We start from the raw sequence: 18,315 nt of genomic DNA on the forward strand, positions 1-18,315 counted from the left end.
TGTATTCTGGACTGGACATGGTTGCATCTGGAAGGGGCGACGAGAAGACACGCGATGAGGTGTTGAAAGTTGAAAGGAAGGTGCACATCTGTTACAGCTGATCACCTTGCTTGTCAAGGTCTCCCAAGGTCATAAATACCAAACAGGTACAAACAAACTACCCAGGGGCCATGGGGGTCTTTTCTTGCATATCGCGCACGCGAGCGGGCAAGCATGAACAAACAAACTTTCTACCGGCCATGGGGCTCTTTTCTTGCATATGGCGCACGCGAGCGAGCAAACTGGTGCAAACAACTGGTCTTTTCAAAACACTGATTCCGAAAAGGTTGTCACTACGCAATTTTTTGCAACGCATCAGCAATTTAATGTATGAGTGATCACCTTGCTTGTCAAGGTCTCCCAAGGTCATAAATACCAAACAGGTACAAACAAACTACCCAGGGGCCATGGGGGTCTTTTCTTGCATATCACGCACGCGAGCGGGCAAGCATGAACAAACAAACTTTCTACGGGCCATGGGGCTCTTTTCTTGCATATGGCGCACGCGAGCGAGCAAACCGGTGCAAACAACTGGTCTTTTCAAAACATGATATCATCGTCTCTTTCTTAGTGCCAGCTCCAATGTTTATATACATAACTATGTAGCACTATAGCTCTTGAACACTGTTTCCTTTGTTACGAAAAAAAAGTCACATTGTATTGGTGCAAAGCAGCGTATTTGTCAGCAAGCAAGGTGCCTGCTGCCGCTGCTAAGTGTCAGCCTCTAGTATATAATTATACTACTTAATCCGGCAACGAATGCCGTTTTGCCGTTACAGGTTGCGACAGATCCGGATCACGTCAAATGACCCGCAACCCTACCGATCTGCTACCAATATGTAGATATCCATTCTTCTCACCACTGAAGTGCTTGAAGTCTCTTCAAGTCACTACTTGGGTCTTATCGGAAGTCGTATGCCATGGACAAGTTGATTCGAATTCTCGACTCTCGAGCCATGAAGTCTGTGTCGAGACTCAAAGATAATGGAAGCTAATAACAGGAACTTGACAGGCACGCAAAACGCAGCCTGCAGGGGGTGTTTGGACGCGTACTTCTTGATGAACAATAAGTACCCTTCAAGGACTCGGGTGCCTCTCTATACCTAACCACTGGTTCCCACCGATCTAGGATATATACTTGCGTCTTTTGACGTAGGCATTCTTTCAGTAAACCGCGGGAACCCTTATCAGTATGCCCACTCGTTTCGCCTCTTGCAAGGCTACAAGCTGATGTTGACTAGATGGCGACTGGGAGCGTACAAGAAATCGGCAAGGACCCTCTATATCAGAAGCGCGTAACCACTTTCGCGACCACATATCTGCTAGGATATCGCAGCGTTTTCATACGCCCCAATAACAATGGTGCTGACACGAGTTTTGAGAACCTTTTACCACCAGGTACCATCGCCGTCGACATTCCAATGGTGAAAGATTCTCCACTGCACATCGTCATACATGCGGAAAATATCGTGTTTGCTAGGGGCACGAAATACCTCTATCGAACAAAGGACATCACCATCTCATGTCGTTCAGTCATCTTCGTTTCTCATCCAAGTGATTTGAATACGCCCGTTACATTTGATCTCACCGGCGAGGCTCAATCTTCAATTCCTGCTGAGCCGCAAATTGCTGATCATGGCACGGACCGGGTATACATAGTGGGACTTGAAAGGCCCGAGGCTAAAGAATACGGCTCCGATGGTTCAAAAGGGATTGATGGCACGGACGGCGGGACAGGGTTTGCTGGCGGCAAATTTACTTTCAACGGTGACTTGCAGCTTCCAGCGGATGCGAAGGACCTATTCAAGATTGTCACAACAGGTGGAAAGGGGGGCAAGGGTGGGAATGGTGGACAAGGAGGCACTGGCGGAAATGGTTGGCGTGGGTTTGGCGATGTGCCACTGCCCGAGCGTGACTTTCGGCGGATGCTCGATCTTTTACCAGGAAGGGCGGGCGGAGATGGCGGAAAGGCTGGCCGACCAGGTTATGGTGGGAGTGGTGGCGATGTCAACATTATCTGGACAGTAAACGGAGAGACTCCCATGCAGGATGAGAAATTCAAGCGATTCGAAAATCTGTTCATCATACAAGCCGATGCCGGGCAAAATGGGGAGCCTGGCGAAGGTGGTCTGGGGGGCCCTCCTGGAAAGGATTGCCAGGAGACGCTGTGGTCCGAAATACTGTTTTCTGAAATTTCGCCAAAGCCTGTGGAGTCTTATGTGAAGTCGAAGCCGATTTGCAGGATTGAACTTGGCTTTGGTTGCAGGTGGGACGTACAGTTCTTCATCGATCCCGCTGCTATCCGCGGGGGCGCTACGGGGTCTCAAGGAGTTGCAGCCATTGGCGTTGCGGGAGCCCAGCCATCGGCCGGGAAAGTCACTATTGTGCCTGCCGACGCAAATGTACTCCTAGGCCTTCAGAAATACTCGCCCCGGCAGCTGTTGATGATCATTGAACGTCTCTCCTTCGAGTACTTCGTCTATTTTTCTTCGCAGTTCTATCACTCGACCGAAAACCTCGAAGCCGTCGAAAAGATCAAATCACCCTTCGGGGGGAGTCTCGCTTGGATTAGTAGCATCTGTGACCTTGATGCGAATGAGAAGAATAGAGGCACGGTTGGGCCGGATACGTTGCTGTGGAAAGAAGTGCACAGCTCGTTTGGTACGCTATGTCGCAGGATCAACGGGATGAAGGACATTTTCGACTGCAGTCTCATCTCTGTTGAACAGCCGCATCTCGGCTTGTGGGAGGTTGAGTCAATCTTGAAGAACTATAACGATATCTCGAGCCGAGCCAAGGTTGTCCGAGAGTATCTTCGGGAGGGAGCCGCGAAACGACTGGAAATCCGTGTTCAACTGAAGGGAATTGCAGCGCAAGTCACATCCGAACTGTCGAAGCGCACAAAAGCTATTGAGGACTTGAAATTGTTGAAGGACAAGATTGTTTCGGCTAAGGCTCATGTGTCCTCTAAACTGTCGGCATTACGTGGGAAGCTGACAGATCTCGAGGATTCTATTCGGAGAGAGGTGAATTGCGATGTGTCAGAAATCTTGAATGCGCTCGGAACGGTGTCACTCTTTTTTAGTCCTCATGCGGTGAGTTCTACTCCAATTTCACGGAATTTAGTATTTAACTCACTGGGACCTAGGGTCCTGCTTTCGCCATTGGTGCTGTTGCTACCATGGCCGTTGCTGCCCAAAAAAGTTATGCGGCAAGCTTCGAATCTTTACCAACAGAATTCGGTGGCCATATCGAAAAAAGTTACCTATATGACCGCATCGACACATTGAAAGAGAACAGTTTGAAGCTCAAAGATGACCTGGCTGACACATTTAAAAAGCACAAGGAGGGAATTTCTGATGGAGGCCTCTCGATGATAAGGGTTCAAACTGAAAAATTTGAACGAATGTCGGAGGAGTACCTGACCAAAATTAAAGCAACGGCCCCAGTGAAAACCGGGTACCAGGAGCTCATCGATGCCATACAGGACAAGAACGACCTCCTTGACGCTTACAATGAAACGTATCTCAGCATTTCGAGCTCGGACATCCATATTGACAGTTACACGAAGAATGCAGAGAATTTGGAAGCGAGCACTGGCAATTTCGCTGATGACGAGCTGCAGTTGATCGATGCCTTCCTGACCAGGGCATGTTCCGATATGGGTCAGATGGCAATTCGTTCACTTTACAACGCGGGCCGGGTGATGAATTGTGCCTCCCTGTCGTTCTCTAGGGTATTCACGCCATTAGCGACCCTCCAGTCATTTTCCGGCCTCACACCTCAAGTCCTCGAGGATGCATTTAAAGTATATCTCCTGGGGCAGGACGTACGGAACCTGAACGATATTTGGACCCATAACCCAAGCGTCGGTATGGACAACTCACCTCCCATCGTAATGGCCTTACACGCCGCTGAATATGAATCTCTCTTCGAGTCTTTACGCCAGAAGCATCAATTCACGTTTGCTCTCAACCCCAAAAATTCAGCCAAGCTTGGATTCGGCAGCGACTGGTGGGATGTTCGACTCAGAGCTTTGGAAGTGTACCTCCCAGGCGCGGTCCGCATCCCAGGCCAGAACGACGACGAGAATGAAAGGCCCCATATTAATCTCCGTATATCTACCTCAGGAAAAGCGACTTACCTTGACAAAGAGGGCAAAACTCACAAATTTGAGCTGCCTCAGATTGTGATGCCTTTCCGCTATACCTACGCACGAAATTCCGTTGACGGAAGCGAAGATCTGATCGGGAGCAAGCCGGTGGGAGGGGATGCGTTCCTCTTTAGCCTTGAGCCGAATCACCAACGTGATTACATCATTCAGTCACCCTTCGTAGCATGGACTGTGAATGTCTCCGATGAAAAACAAGTTAAAGTCGCAGACTGCAAGAAGATCATCTTCAAATTCCATTTAACATACCGCGCCCGTCAGCCGAAGGTTTAAATCTTCGCACCGTTTCCTTGTGCTATCATAGATGTGAATGAAGTTCTGCGCTCTGGTGCGTCAGTAATCCAGCTTGTTAGCGCCTAGGTTGCTTTCGAGTGTCAACTACTTGTTTTTCGGGCGGGCGGTGTGTTTTAAATAAAAAAAGGATATCAGTGTGGTATATCATATAGCTTCAGTGGTGTAGGAACAAAACAACAAAAGTAAGGGGAATGGATAAAAATGGTGATAAGCTGTTGGCTGGTGAGTAACGAGTTCAACCACCGAAACCGTAGAGGTTATGGCCCGAGCGCTTGAGAGCGTGGACGACGTCCGAAGCACTAACGGTTTGCCTGCCAGAAAATCATATATATCAATTGGAAGGAGGATAAGATACCGTCCCTCTCACCGTTTGTCGTGCTCAGTATAGGCCACGGTGTCTCGAAGGACGTTCTCAAGGAGAACCTTGAGGGCACCACGTGTTTCCGCATAAATGCAAGTATTGATGCGCTTCACACCACCTCGACGGGCAACACGAACCAGAGAAGGCTTGGGGATGCCTGAAAAATTTCGGGTATTAAAAGAAAGTATATGACAGCGAGTTCAGCCCACTTTGAACGCTGTCGCGAAGGATCTTGCGGTGACGCTTGACACCTTTGCCGCCAAGACCCTAAAAAAAGGGAAGCTGAAAGCCATTATGGTAGAAATTTCTTCTCAATTTTACCTTGCCACCTTTTCCGCGTCCGGGTGTTTCGTGATGGGTTTGGGTCTGGAAGGCGTCAGCCATAGCGCGGGCGGAAGGGGGTCAGAGGCGGAGATGGTGGTAAGGAAGAGAGCCTGAGCGCTAAATTTAATCGTTGATCAGCTTCGAATTAGATAATCCCCTCTGCTGTTTGCACGGCCATAGATTGGGTAAGTGGAGTAAACGGCTCCTGCTTATGTGTCGAAACAGCAGCAGTGAGAATCGGTATCTATGGCATGGTACAGTAATTCAAGTTGCCACTGAATCATAGTAGTACCTGCGATTGAAAACCCAACACTGTCAACAAGCAAATCTTTGCCCTTTGATCACCTAGTCATTAACTTGAAGTACATGAAATCTTAACTTGTTTTGTTATATACTGTGCCACGTAAAATCGGAAATCCGTTTGAATTTGGGGAGGGCAAAATAGAAAAACTCTTGTGCGCTTCACGGGTATCATAATATTGTCACAAATTCGAGAAGCGGGTCCGAGTTTTTGATGGCTGTCGCGGCGTCATGAGAGACCGTTGCAACGTGCGTTCATAAACCCGGGGCCGTTGCCGCTCCAAATGCCACCTGTAGCGTAGGATGCGCCACTGCATAGCTTGATAAGTAGCGGAGGCTATTCCTCGAGGGCTTTCCATCCCTGGCACAAGAAATATCCTTCTCGAGACGCAGAGCGGCTCGAGTCTGGCTTAATGTATCTGACGTCATGAAAATTAGGCAAAAGCTTTTCCACGCGAAACTTTTGCAGAAGAGGGTGCTCGAAATGCTTCATCCTGCGCAGGAGAATTAGGAAAATTGAGGTCTTTCCAAAATTTTGAATTACGCACAGCAAGACCCCGCCTCTCCGCCTCCCAATTCGCTCTGCAGAACGCAAATATTGGCGTGCAAAGCAAAATACTGCTTCGCAGATCTCCAGACTTGATTCGATATCGTGAACATCGTTACCAGACGCGTTTGCCGCAATGTCAGAGAGGATGATATCGGCTTTGCACTCCAGATTCCCCTTGACGCTGAGCAGGTTGTGAATTCGTCGCTCAGTTTCCGCCGCCAGGAAGTCGGCTTGAATGGCGTGCACACCATGGATGGGTTGCATTTTCAAAAGGTCGACGGCAACGATAGTACCCCGGCCCGTTAACGCAGAAGACGGCTCAAGGTCATCTATGTTCAGTGGATCATACGGCTCCTCGTCCTCCACCTCGACCTTTTGTTTTCTCTTATTCTTCCGACTATTACTTGGCCTCCTCCGCTCCTCTGTCCGTTCAGGATACTCCTCCTCCTCCTCTTCTATTGCCCGGGCGTCGTGAACGGGGTCTTCCTGGATGGTGGAACTGTGAAGGCAATCCCTTCGTCTCCACCGCTCCTCTTTCCTTTCAGGATAGTCCTCCTCCTCCTCTATTGCGCGGGCGTCATGAGCGGGCTCTTCCTGAAAGGTGGTATCGTGAAGCCAGCCTAGTTTGGCCGCGACTACCTGGCTCCATCCCCCCGGAGCTGCGCCAAGATCAACAACGGCTTTGACGTCAGGCTTGGTAAGAAAGCTGTCCCACTGGTCGTTGATTTCAAGGAGTTTGAAAGCTGACCGGGAGCGATACGAGGCAGGGTCCGAAAGTCGTTTTTTTACGTATGGGTCGCGCGCTTGACGAGCAATCCAAGATTTCGAGGACGATCTGAGGCTTGACAGATTTGTGGCGCTTGGGCGAAACGACATACTTAGGATGGCGAAAAATCCAGGTGTTTGGCTCCACCGTTGAAGCTAAACAAACACCGTTCAAAAATCCCATCGTCCACCGGCCACAAGGGAACGAGGAGACCCCAGCGGGGTTCTAAGCTGCCATGTCACCAGATCCTGGTGACGGCGTCCCAAATTTGGCAGGCGGTCACAATACGCTGGTGACAGCTAGGCAGCTCACCTAAACGCGTCGAGTATTCCCTTTTCCAAATTCCCCTCCACCACCGTTTCTCTCGTTTCTCGCCTCTTCTGTATTTATTCGCGATCCCCCTACTTTTAATGTACATTTAAACTTACGTACGTGAATTCATCTCATTTGCCCCCCAACGATTGTGCTGACAATCATCAACAGTTATGGTTCGAGAACAAATCCGGAATGGTGGATACGCTCTCTTCCACAGTTGCTAACTTGAAAGTGTCCTCAAAGTGTCCTCAGCATTGTCAGCATTCAGCGGCCCGTGAGCCAACTTTCTTACTTCAATTTTTTTTCCAAAGGCAGAGTGAGCTTCTCCCCTTGTCCGCATGACCTCCTTCGCGGCCCATCCTCCCCGGACACATCGGCAAGGCCTGCTCGAATACACGGCATGCGGCCCCCCTAAAACCCAGCCCCAGATCCGATGCTTTTGTTGAACCATCACTTCGTATCCCCGCAGGCTGTAGAGGTTTACTTTCCAGGTACGCGATGACAACCATCCTTGCAAAAGGAAGACGCCTAAGAATGCCCGTTCGAAAAGAAATGACTGGCGCACCAATTCTACATTGACAAACCAAGCGTCGCCGAGTTTCGAAAGTGGCACAGAGTTTTAATATCACTCAGTAACAGCAAAGACCGCCCTGAATCTCCTATCCATCTTCCTCAAAAACGCAACTATGAGCCATTCAAGCTCAAGCTCACAGACCTTCCTCACAAATCGTGTCCGAAAAGAGGGCTGTAGGATACGGTATGCATCCCACTGACGAACAAACTCATCTGGCAAGCCCTTCCAACGGTCCCAATGTTTCCAAGTCACGAGGGATCGAGCAATCGGTTGTTGAGCCAATGTTTCTGAATCGAGTTGACTATGGAAAGTTTCGAGGAAGGAGAAACCTTCTGCAGCTGTGAATCGTTTTTCGATATCCGAAGTGAGCATTCCGTCCAAGAGGGGCGCTAGCATGGGTATCAGGGGGGTAAAGTACTGTGTTGTGTTCAACGGAGTGTACGCGAAATTTGAGTGAAGGAGCTGCGAGGAGCTGTGATGTGATGGTACTTACCTGGAAGCTATCAGCAAAACGAACACCGAGGCGCCCTACATCGTATGCAAAAGGATTGAAGTCTAACTCAGACTCCCATATTACGCCCCACGGCTTATCGGGTACCCCTGGGATGCACTCTTCTATAGTCTCTCGTAGACAGACTTCGATATATGTGAAGTCGTACCTTGGTTCACGTAACTCTTCTATGGGCAATAGGTATGATAGTAGTGGTTTGCCAAGGGGCAACATTATCGAGAGATTGAAATCAAAGAGGGCATATGATAAACGACCCTCTGCCCGAAGTTGTTTCCGGATAGGGTTTGTCTTGAGACCTATGATGTCGCGGTTGGGAAGATGATTTATGAGGGCGTTTAGCCAGGTGATGTCCTGGAAGAAGGAACGAGTGTGAAATTTTAGAGTGAGAGGATGGAATAGAGAGTTGGTACGTACCACGCGATGAAAGATTCGGTGTTCGTGCAAGAATGCGAGTCCCTTGTAAGCATCAGTATCTTTCAGCGGTATGTAGTACCATAGATCACCTCTAAGTAACATTTCATGAAATTCAATTTCTCGGCCATGCTTGAAAACCATGGCGCGCAGTCTAGTGGACCCCACCTAATGTCTCATCAACACCAAGTAGCAGAGAAGAATATCGTCGATTCTGACCTCGGCATAACAACAAACCAATGGCCATCATAAGGCAACAATGCGAGAACGGGAATCACTCCAGTGTATGTAGACGTCCGTTCGTTTAAAAGACGGTTGATCTTATATTCGTCGGAATCGCCCTTGACCAACTTGATAGCGACGTGTCGGCCTTGAGAATCTTGGGCAAATTGTACACGTCCCTAGTATCATTAGTAAGATGCAGAATAATGAAGACTGGAGGCGAAATCGCATTGAAACCGGCCCACGAAGCAAAGTCGGGGATTTCATCATCTGGCCTGTCACCTCCAAGATGAGCAAAAGGCCATTCCTGAACGCCTTTGAATTCTTTTTGGGGGTATGTATGTGAGGTTTGACCGCTTTTTCCTATGCGATACGTGTAGAGGTCGTAGCCGTGTTGTTGGAACCAAGAACGCATTGCATCCCAGAACCCGGAAGCCTTTCCTCGAGGTTGATGTTGAATTCTGCAGGGTCAAAGCTTATCTGTAGGTCAACTGTATAAGAAAATTTCGGGTTTTGAAACGCCTCAGTACCTTTGGTAAGCTTTTAGGAAGATCGTGCATTGCGGGTGGCTTCCAGCTAACTGCATACCCGTAGACCATATCTAAATTTTACTTTGTGCGTCTTTATTTGTACAAACAACCGTATTAGGTAGAATGCCCTTCCACGTTGGCAAGTTCCAACCGCTCCACATTGAGCAAATCAGTTTCCACGGGTTTCTCAACCCTGGCAACCTCCGAAAACCACTAAAAACCTCGAAACATTGAAAAATATTGAAACTTGGCAATAGTGTTGCCGTGGCTCAGCTCACAACGGCTAAGCCGGTTGAGCTGAGCTGGAAATGGCTAAGCTCAGCTGATGGATCGGCTTTCCAGACACCGAGGCTTGGCTTGGCTTGAAAGCTGGTAATCAATGGTTTGAAGCTGGCTTGAGCTGTGGCCAAACAAACACATAGCTTGAGCTGGTCTACAGGGTAGGTAATGCGTATAGTGCTTGGAAGTCCAGTCCCAAGACTGCAAAAAGACCGCAACTGGACCGGACCAAGACTGCAAAAGACCGGACCTGCAGTCTTGGTCTTTCAGATTTGAGATCACAAGACCGCAAAAAAACCGGTTTACATGGACCGGTCTTGTCGGTTGAGACCGGTCTTTTGTACCTACATAAAAACCCTTCAAAACGCACCTAAGATCATATTTTTAGGATAAAAACTGACAAAGATACATAAAAAACCGTAAAATATTTTGTGAAAATAGCAGATGTACCTTAGTATTTTTGTATATACATCAATTCTCAACGTAATTTAACGTTCTTGCACTCGTTTAGAAGCTACAAAGAATGTTAATAAAATTACCGACTCACAATTGCAAAATTTATGGCATATTTAGCTGAAAAACCGGTCTTGAACTGGTTGTAACCAGTTTGGACCAAGACTGGTCCAAAGACCGAAAAAGACCGCAGTCTTGCAAAAGACCGGTCCTGGACCAGTCTTTTGAGGTTTTAGGAACTGTGTGGACCGGTCTAGGTCTCGGTCTTTTCGTTTTGGGTCAAAAAACCGGACTGGACTGGACTTTCAAGCACTAAATGCGTAAGTTGTCCTTCTACCATTGTCCCTGCACCAGGCATTGACAAAAGGGACTTTTTCCAGTGACCACACGGTCTGCACGATGTCAACGGTAGTGACCGGGACCATTGACGACCACGTCAAGCGTCGCACATCATACACGCAAGACGCATACAACGGTCCATTGTCCATAGCATCACGACTTGCCAACTATATCCCCCTCTTCCTCACCATAGCCATCTTCTTCCTTGTCGGGTTCAACAAAGGGTATCAAGAGTACCTTCTTGTCGTCTTTCCAGAAGAAATCTCACCGCCCTCCCTGCCTTTATCCGAAACGAGGGAAATCAACACATGTTTATGCAGAAACAGTACACTCTCATCAGCCGCTGTGCTCCCAGCAGCCACTGCGCTCCGTGAACCAGGATACCTACCCCACTTCCTCGACTGCACCTTCCCTTCCGAATGAACCCTATCACACGCGCCCGTAAACCGACCCTGTGCGGATACAAGGTGGTTCGTCGATAAGTCTCAACCTGCAGCCCAGGAAATCGATTTTGTCAATGGGGGAGCTGAGGGATTTCATTGAATGATAGAATTGTTTGTGAAAAAGGTTCGAGGTCATCTCTTTGTCTTCATTCTATCTCATACTCTTGTCTAGCTCCCAGACATGGGATTCGCTATCAATGCAAAGGCAGAAGGTCAGGTGCTCAAACTCTGGGAATACCGATACCAAACCTCGCAGTCCAACCCCTGGAGTGCAAGCCATGCTCGGAGGACTATTCAACCATGACTGGCGCACCCACGGCAACATCTGGGAAGCCTGGTGATGGACATGTCACCCCAAAAGCGCGACTCGCGGTCTCTTCTCCTCAAAAAGGGACATATTTGCAGGCAAGCCACGGCACCACGCCAGCCAATGACTTTACATTTGCCTCATTGCTGCCGATATCGACTTCTACAATACCTCGTGCATGCATTACTCGCAAGGACACTTTTTCCCGGATTGGCGGGGCATAATGGCGCTGTACGCTGTGTTTAGCCCTGCGAAGGCCAAGGTTTTTTTGGACACTCGGATTTGAGTCATTATCATTATGGGAATACGTCACGTACACGACATGGAAGGTCTGAGCTTTCTTCCTTCTCACTGTGACCTGAGCTGATTGGTCTCTTTACGCAGTTTATGTATACAGACTTTGCTTGGGGTGGGCTCGACTATACGACGTGCACAGCGTCCTTGGCTACTAGCTAGCATTTGGATGGTTACAAGAACTCTGAACACAGAACTCATAGCCACAATGTAGCATTCTCCATGTTTTGCAAATGTTTTTTTGATATTACAATCCAAATGGATACATGCACTGCCCCGTTGTGACGACATCGCCAAACACTGAACCTTGTTCTTTGATATCAATCAACACGTTGCCAACTTGAGCCCAACGATGACCTCGACTCACTCTGCCTCTGACCTCACCATGTTTGTATGTCGTAAACTTTGACATTCCTTGACTTCATGAGCAAGATCCGAGCACAGTACTGCGTCGAAGATGTAAGCATCGGTGAGTTAACAATTCAAGACAATAGTGTTACTAACGACAAGCTGACTTACACTATCCATTCATTTGAAGGGGAACATTGATTGCCATGTAGCACAATGATCACAGGTGATAGAGTCGGTGTCTTTCTCTCCAAGCCTCGGTGAGTTGAAAATGTGTTGTATTTATTTTATATTTACAACGCTCCAACACAGCAGCAATCATTGCAACCACATGCCTGCCTCGTCTCACCGAATCACTTTCGTTGCCGGATTTGTTCAACAGCTGAACATGTGTCATTGTCTTTCAGCTTTACACGACAGGGAGAATTTTCACGGCATGTTGTCTTGATTTCTATTTAAACCCACAAGTTTTCGTTCTGAAAAGATCATTGGACAAGATGCCTCGTCGTAACGAAAACACCACTTTACTGCCGAATGGCGCAATTGAAACAACATTCCAACTTGTTCTTCGTGCGTGTTGCTTTTTTCATATCTTCTCAACTTTTCATTTCATTTCTCGCTCCATTTCTATTAGCAAACACCATTGATGCACCTCAAGCTGCTGAAAAGAGGCGAACAACGCGAAGAACTGGCCGAAAGACCACGCCGGCTGCAGGGACTGCCCCAACAACCGACACATCACAAACTCGCGGTCGCCAATGCCAGGCTGAACCACCCTCTTTACCAACTGAAGACCAGAATCAACCGACACCCACTGGTACTACTATTGGGGACCATGATGCTCAACTTCCAGCAATTCCAGAAGCTAGTCCAGTGGTGTCAATTGCCACTGATCATATACAGCCAGGTGACTACATTTGCGTTATGATGCGACACCTCACAAATATTTTGCGAAACAGACGTTGCACCATCAACCACGCCACTGAACAATGACGATCCATTTTCAAATGCACCAGCTGCCCCCAACGGTAGTTCACCCCATCCACCTATATACATAAAATATGCTGACTTCCTTGTTTAAGATCATCGACCTGAGACGCCAAGTTCTCCACTCAGTGCTGAGTCATTCGCTGCACCAAGTCCGTCTGCATCACAGCTCAATAGCCCCGGGCCAACTGATCGGTCCTGTGGCTCTCCAAGGGCTGGTTGTCATAGACGGCCCCAACGTGCACCAGCCGGAAACCGGAAGGGCAACAGGGCAAACGATATATGGCCATTTTTCGTGCTAAATGATGGGGGCCGTTGATGTTGCCTGTTTTGCCGGTAAGTTATTTTGATCTAAACTGTCTCATAAGTTCTCATGATTGAAGACAACAACATGCAATCAATTCAAGTGTAAATGAGATCTCATTCGCCTCTACAACAGGCACAAGTGCCCTTTGCAAACACCTCGCTGATTACCATATCAGTGCTTGGGTTGAAGGATGTGATCAACTGGAGGTGCCGATTACCGCAGCTGCCGTCAAGTACCAGGTAACACAACATCGACTTCAGCAAGGATCTCAACAAGGACAACAAACCCATCCTGACAGCAACACCCCTCAACCTCAGGCATTTTCACAGGAGGCTTTTTTTGATGCGCTTGTGGAATGGATTGTAGCAGATGACCAAGTAAGTTATCTTGAGCTTATTGGCCTTCCAAACTGAAATTAATCTAGTCTCTGAACGTAATCGATAATCCGCAACTCCGCCAAATCTTTCTCATGCTTCGAGAAGATCTACGCGACTCTGATATACCCCATGGCTCGACCATTTGCGCTTGGATCATTGAGGTTTGGGAGGACCACCTGGATGGCCTAGAGAAGGAAATGAAGGTTTGAAAATGCTTTTTGTTTCGAAGATGTTTCTTTGCTGATATGCATTGCAGAATTCTCTCAGAAAAATTTCCACCACAATGGATATGTGGTCTGACACAAACCTAATGCCTTTTATGGCAGTCACAGCCCACTGGATTGAGACGACGACAGTCCAAACGCCGCAGGGGCCTCAGCACATCCTCAAGCTTCAATCGGACCTGATTGGATTCCAGCGCTGCCCAGGTCGCCATACTGGGGAACATCTCGCTTAGGCATTCCTCCATGTCCTCGAACGAATCAAAATTACCTTGAAGGTAAGGAAGTGTTGTCGTTCTATAAATTTATGCTCATTCAAATTTTTAGATCGGCTGGGTCACCCTTGACAACACATCAAACAACGATACATTTATGATCACGCTTGCCGCAGAGCTCCGGGCACTGTGCATTCCTTTCGATGCCGTGAAACACAGGATCTGGTGAGTGTATCATCTTTCAAAGTATGGGTTGGTGTTCATCAATCACAAAAGTTGTTTTCCTCACATCGTCAATCTTGCGTGCAAGGCAGTGCTTGCATCAATTACGGAGCATAGAGATGTATTTTCTGATTCTAATCCTGTTGCAAACATTTGCACTGATATGCCTGCAACGCAGTAGATGTGTATGGAAAATCCAAAACACACCAAATACAAAACCTTCGGAAATGGTTAGCGTTGCTTCGAGTGGCTCTGAAAGACACGAGACGGAGTTCTCTGGGCTTCTCAAAACAGGAAAGGTGATGTAGACACAACTCCTAATGTGTGGGAGTGCGTCCGAAGGTGTATGGGGAGTATGAGGATGTTAGGGACAATGTGAGTGGAGGGAATAATCGGAAAACGAATAATGCGAAGGTTGACAAGTGCACACAGTGTGCAGGACGATGGCAACGAGTATAACGAAGTGCTGAAACGATTATCAGCTGGAACGAGATGCGAATCGAGGGGTGAAGTACAACTTGTTATTTCGAAGTACTATGATACTACAAATACATGAATGTACAAATATTCAAAAATATTCAAAAAAAGGAAATGTGAAAGATAAAAACAAAGATAAGAAGTTCCGAAACATGAAACATGAAGATAGTAAGAGCAAAATCAGAGAAATGCAAAAGAAGTAAAAAAATGAATATAAAATAAAAGAAGAATAAGTAAGGGGTGGAAAGGCACCAATATATTCGAAAAATGGAAGCAAAGACTGGCTGTGCATGGCGATTGATCCTAGGTTAAAGCTAAACTCCAAATGTGCAAACAATAAGACCGGATTGATGGGAATGGATGAATGCCGGAGTATGTGCCTGTGCGCATTCTTTCGCAATACAACTATTCGGGCATGTGTGAAGATACATCTGAAGTGGCGAGAAAGCGAAAGGGTAATTGTTGATGAGTCTGCGAATGTCTTGTGAACATGTGTGTGGAGATGTTGTCGAAATCCTCGCAAAGCTGTTGAATATTCGGAAGTTCAGATTTAAAGCGTGTACACATGATAGAATATTCGGGGTGTGTGTGGAAACGTGCAAATGGAACATCCTAAAGTTGGTGAAGACGTCTGAACGTGTTGTTGAATCGAATATAGGCAGGAGGGGACGCGTGTGGAGTAAGATTCGCAAAGTTGGTAGAATATTCGGAAATTTGTTCGGAAATTTGGGTTCACGTGCCTAGGATAAGCGCGCGCTCATCAGCACTCTTGTCAATGCAGTACATTTGTGCATGATGTGGAAGTTTTGGGATATCTTTTATTCATTTTCTCAGATTCGGTCATCATCGCTACAGTGCCAGTACTTCAATGAGATTGTGAAGACCATGCACCAGAAGGAGCTCCAGCTTCTCCGTGATGTTGATACACGTTGGTCGTCAACCTTGCTGATGATTGAACATGCACTTGAACTCGAAGCGGTTTGTCTTTGATGTTTTCCAATGATTCTTTTTGAATTAATCTATTTTAGGCCATCACTAAATTTCTAAGTACTGCCGAGTTTGACGACCTTCATAAATATGAGCTTAGTGATTCAGAGTGGGACGACCTTGCTCTAGTTAGCGAAATTCTTCTGGTAAGTTAATTTTCTGGTAGATTTTCGGAGCTTTGCGTTACATCATGCTTTCCAACTAGGTTCCACATGCATTCCAACAATGCTTATCATCAGAGAAGACACCTACCCTCTGTGACACAATCCCCTCATTCGAGGCGATGGTTCAGAAGTGGATTGAGAAGCAGGAGGAAGATCCTGAGACAGACGCGATAATTCAACAAGGCCTTAACAAGCTCATTGTTTACCGTGAGCGGGTGAACTTGGTTCCTGTATATGTTGTGGCGATGAGTAAGTTCAGTCAGTTTGGACCCTTGCAATATTTGTACTCATGAACATCAAATCAAGTACTCACTCCGTCAATGAAGTTGCAGCATTATACTAAAACTGCACCTGAAAAAGTCGCATGGGCGAAGGAGTTGTTTATTCGTGAGGTAAGCAATTTTCATTGGTCAACAATCATATACCTCACCATTGACTTTGACAGATGCGACCATACCATCATGCACGTACTCGCACTTCGCACACTACTCCCCAGCCTGCAGCTCAAGATCCCCAGAACACACCTTCTCGGCGGCAGCGAGATCGCTCGCGCTTGGTGTTTATGGCATCACCTGATGAAGTGCTCGGGTTTACTCAACCGTCTGCTACTTCAGAGCGCAACCTGGAGGATGAAGTCGAGGCATATCTTCTAGATGCACATACAGGTACGAGTAGCATCCAGTACTGGCAGGTAAGTCTTGTACCCTGAGTTACATTCACAGCTTGCACTTGCTCACGTTCTTTTAGGAAAATCAGCTACGCTTCCCTACATTATTTGCTGCAGCTTTAGATTTTCTGCCCATCCAAGGCTCAGCAGTCCCATGCGAACGTGTCTTTTCTTCAGCAAAAGAGACCATGGCACCTCATCGTAATCGCATCAACGCTGAACTGATGGAAGCTTTGCAGATGCTCAAGTTTGCCATCAATTGAGGATGCGGGCTCGATTTCACCTCTGGAACAAGTAAAGAATCAGAGTTACAGAGTGGTGCTTACCATCCAAATCATAAAACCATGGCCTAGGCCAGGAAGGCCTTGTGCATAGCTCCACATACTTTTATGAAAAGTATATCATATATATCCCAGGCCCTTTTATGATAAGGATTTTTTTCATAAGAGGCCTTGTGCATTTCAATAACTTTTCATTGCAGGTCACAACTTATCATTAACTGCTTTTCATTGCAGTCCAGCCATTTTCATTGACCACTTTTCATTGCCGGCCAGCCCTTTTCATTATCCACTTTTCATTGCTGCTGGCATTTTCATTGGGTGCTTTTCATTGCAGGCCAGGATATTTCATTGGTAGCTTTTCATTGCTCTCTAGGATTTTCATTGGCTACTTTTCATTGCAGGCCAGCCTTTCTCATTGACCACTTTTCATTGCTGCTGGTATTTTCATTGATAGCTTTTCATTGCAGGCCAGGATATTTCATTGGCTACTTTTCATTGCAGGCCAGCTCTTTTCATTGACTGCTTTTCATTGCTGCTGGTATTTTCATTGGTAGCTTTTCATTGCAGGCCAGGATATTTCATTGGATACTTTTCATTGCAGGCCAGCTCTTGTCATTGACCGCTTTTCATTGCTGCTGATATTTTCATTGGTAGCTTTTCATTGCAGGCCAGGATATTTCATTGGATACTTTTCATTGCAGGCCAGCCCTTTTCATTGGCTGCTGTCAGGTGGGTCATCAGGAGAATGGTCACATGACCAGTTGCCTAAAATGGTTAAAAACAAAAATTGTAGTCCTGCACTGTAGCTTCCTGAATCTGTTTAAATTATGTTGTAAAGTGCTTTCATTGTAGAGATATGAGGTAAAATATTTTTCTCATTGCCAGCTTTTTTTTCTTTTTTTTCTTGCATTTTTCTCCATGAAAACAAAACCAAACAAGATGATTTCAACACATTTAGAAATCCAAGAGAAGAGGCTACAATTATCATATCGTGGGAAAATTGTGCCAAAAAGGAAGGTGCATACCTCAAAAGGGAAATTGACATGGATAGCCTGCAAAAGGCTACAAAAAGTCTGACATAGACTATAAGGACCACTGATAGACTACAAAAGACTACAAAAGTTGGACATACCTTACAAAGTTTAAAGTTTACTAGTGGACTATACAATTTACTAAAAGACTACAAAAGACAACAAAATGTTGGAAATAGACTACAAATTTTACTAACATAAGTTTCTAGTGTCCCCTTTTTTTAGACTACAAAAGTTTCTATTGTCTGCTATTTGAGACTACAAAAGTTTCTATTGTCTGCTTTTCAAGACTACAAAAGTTGTAGTGTCTGCTTTTTTGAGACTACAACAATTTGTAGTGTCCACTTTTTGAACCTACAAAAGTTTGTCTTGTCTGCCTTTTTGATACTACAAAAGTTTGGAGTGTCTGCTTTCTGAAATTACAAAAGTTTGTAGTCTGATTTTCTGACATACACTGTGTAGTGTCTTTGACTATGTTAAGGTTCATGGGGATATGGCTGAAGGATTGAGTTGGCTTGACACCCATCTATCTATTGCTGCATCAGTGG

At 46.5% G+C, this 18,315-nt stretch overlaps 8 protein-coding genes across 8 annotated transcripts; 5 read left to right on the forward strand and 3 right to left on the reverse strand.

Annotated features, from left to right (window-relative positions):
- Nucleotides 1–378: 378 nt before the first annotated feature.
- LACBIDRAFT_317837 (uncharacterized protein) lies at nt 379–645 on the forward strand (the record flags this gene model as incomplete). Its single annotated transcript, XM_001879100.1, has 1 exon — nt 379–645. Exon 1 carries the CDS (start codon nt 490–492, stop codon nt 643–645), a length of 156 nt encoding a protein of 51 aa, XP_001879135.1. The 5' UTR covers nt 379–489.
- Nucleotides 646–1,280: 635 nt separating this feature from the next.
- Nucleotides 1,281–4,483, forward strand: LACBIDRAFT_293669 (uncharacterized protein; the record flags this gene model as incomplete). Its single annotated transcript, XM_001879101.1, has 3 exons — nt 1,281–2,414; nt 2,460–3,134; nt 3,188–4,483. The coding sequence occupies 3 exons, from the start codon at nt 1,281–1,283 to the stop codon at nt 4,481–4,483; spliced, it is 3,105 nt and encodes a 1,034-aa protein (XP_001879136.1).
- Nucleotides 4,484–4,739: 256 nt separating this feature from the next.
- Nucleotides 4,740–5,249, reverse strand: HFO16205 (histone H4; the record flags this gene model as incomplete). The annotated part of the gene is made up of 4 exons (XM_001879345.1): nt 4,740–4,815; nt 4,872–5,022; nt 5,075–5,132; nt 5,187–5,249. 4 exons carry the CDS (start codon nt 5,247–5,249, stop codon nt 4,740–4,742), a joined length of 348 nt encoding a protein of 115 aa, XP_001879380.1.
- Nucleotides 5,250–5,826: 577 nt separating this feature from the next.
- LACBIDRAFT_248603 (RNA methyltransferase) lies at nt 5,827–6,915 on the reverse strand (the record flags this gene model as incomplete). The annotated part of the gene is made up of 3 exons (XM_001879346.1): nt 5,827–5,983; nt 6,038–6,390; nt 6,676–6,915. 3 exons carry the CDS (start codon nt 6,913–6,915, stop codon nt 5,827–5,829), a joined length of 750 nt encoding a protein of 249 aa, XP_001879381.1.
- An 830-nt stretch (nt 6,916–7,745) lies between these two features.
- LACBIDRAFT_325520 (uncharacterized protein) lies at nt 7,746–10,027 on the reverse strand (the record flags this gene model as incomplete). Its single annotated transcript, XM_001879347.1, has 9 exons — nt 7,746–7,804; nt 7,836–7,865; nt 7,895–8,111; nt 8,188–8,556; nt 8,620–8,678; nt 8,968–9,299; nt 9,369–9,439; nt 9,647–9,768; nt 10,018–10,027. 9 exons carry the CDS (start codon nt 10,025–10,027, stop codon nt 7,746–7,748), a joined length of 1,269 nt encoding a protein of 422 aa, XP_001879382.1.
- Nucleotides 10,028–10,982: 955 nt separating this feature from the next.
- On the forward strand, nt 10,983–11,223 carry LACBIDRAFT_317842 (uncharacterized protein; the record flags this gene model as incomplete). The annotated part of the gene is made up of 2 exons (XM_001879102.1): nt 10,983–11,006; nt 11,062–11,223. 2 exons carry the CDS (start codon nt 10,983–10,985, stop codon nt 11,221–11,223), a joined length of 186 nt encoding a protein of 61 aa, XP_001879137.1.
- An 824-nt stretch (nt 11,224–12,047) lies between these two features.
- On the forward strand, nt 12,048–12,759 carry LACBIDRAFT_317844 (uncharacterized protein; the record flags this gene model as incomplete). The annotated part of the gene is made up of 4 exons (XM_001879103.1): nt 12,048–12,091; nt 12,144–12,265; nt 12,316–12,401; nt 12,466–12,759. The coding sequence occupies 4 exons, from the start codon at nt 12,048–12,050 to the stop codon at nt 12,757–12,759; spliced, it is 546 nt and encodes a 181-aa protein (XP_001879138.1).
- Nucleotides 12,760–13,123: 364 nt separating this feature from the next.
- On the forward strand, nt 13,124–14,716 carry LACBIDRAFT_325522 (uncharacterized protein; the record flags this gene model as incomplete). The annotated part of the gene is made up of 9 exons (XM_001879104.1): nt 13,124–13,154; nt 13,187–13,226; nt 13,301–13,502; nt 13,550–13,705; nt 13,960–14,001; nt 14,051–14,163; nt 14,339–14,459; nt 14,503–14,535; nt 14,600–14,716. 9 exons carry the CDS (start codon nt 13,124–13,126, stop codon nt 14,714–14,716), a joined length of 855 nt encoding a protein of 284 aa, XP_001879139.1.
- Nucleotides 14,717–18,315: the final 3,599 nt, after the last annotated feature.

Source organism: Laccaria bicolor, genomic scaffold (assembly GCF_000143565.1).
Source record: "Laccaria bicolor S238N-H82 LACBIscaffold_8 genomic scaffold, whole genome shotgun sequence".
Classification (NCBI taxonomy): domain Eukaryota; kingdom Fungi; phylum Basidiomycota; class Agaricomycetes; order Agaricales; family Hydnangiaceae; genus Laccaria; species Laccaria bicolor.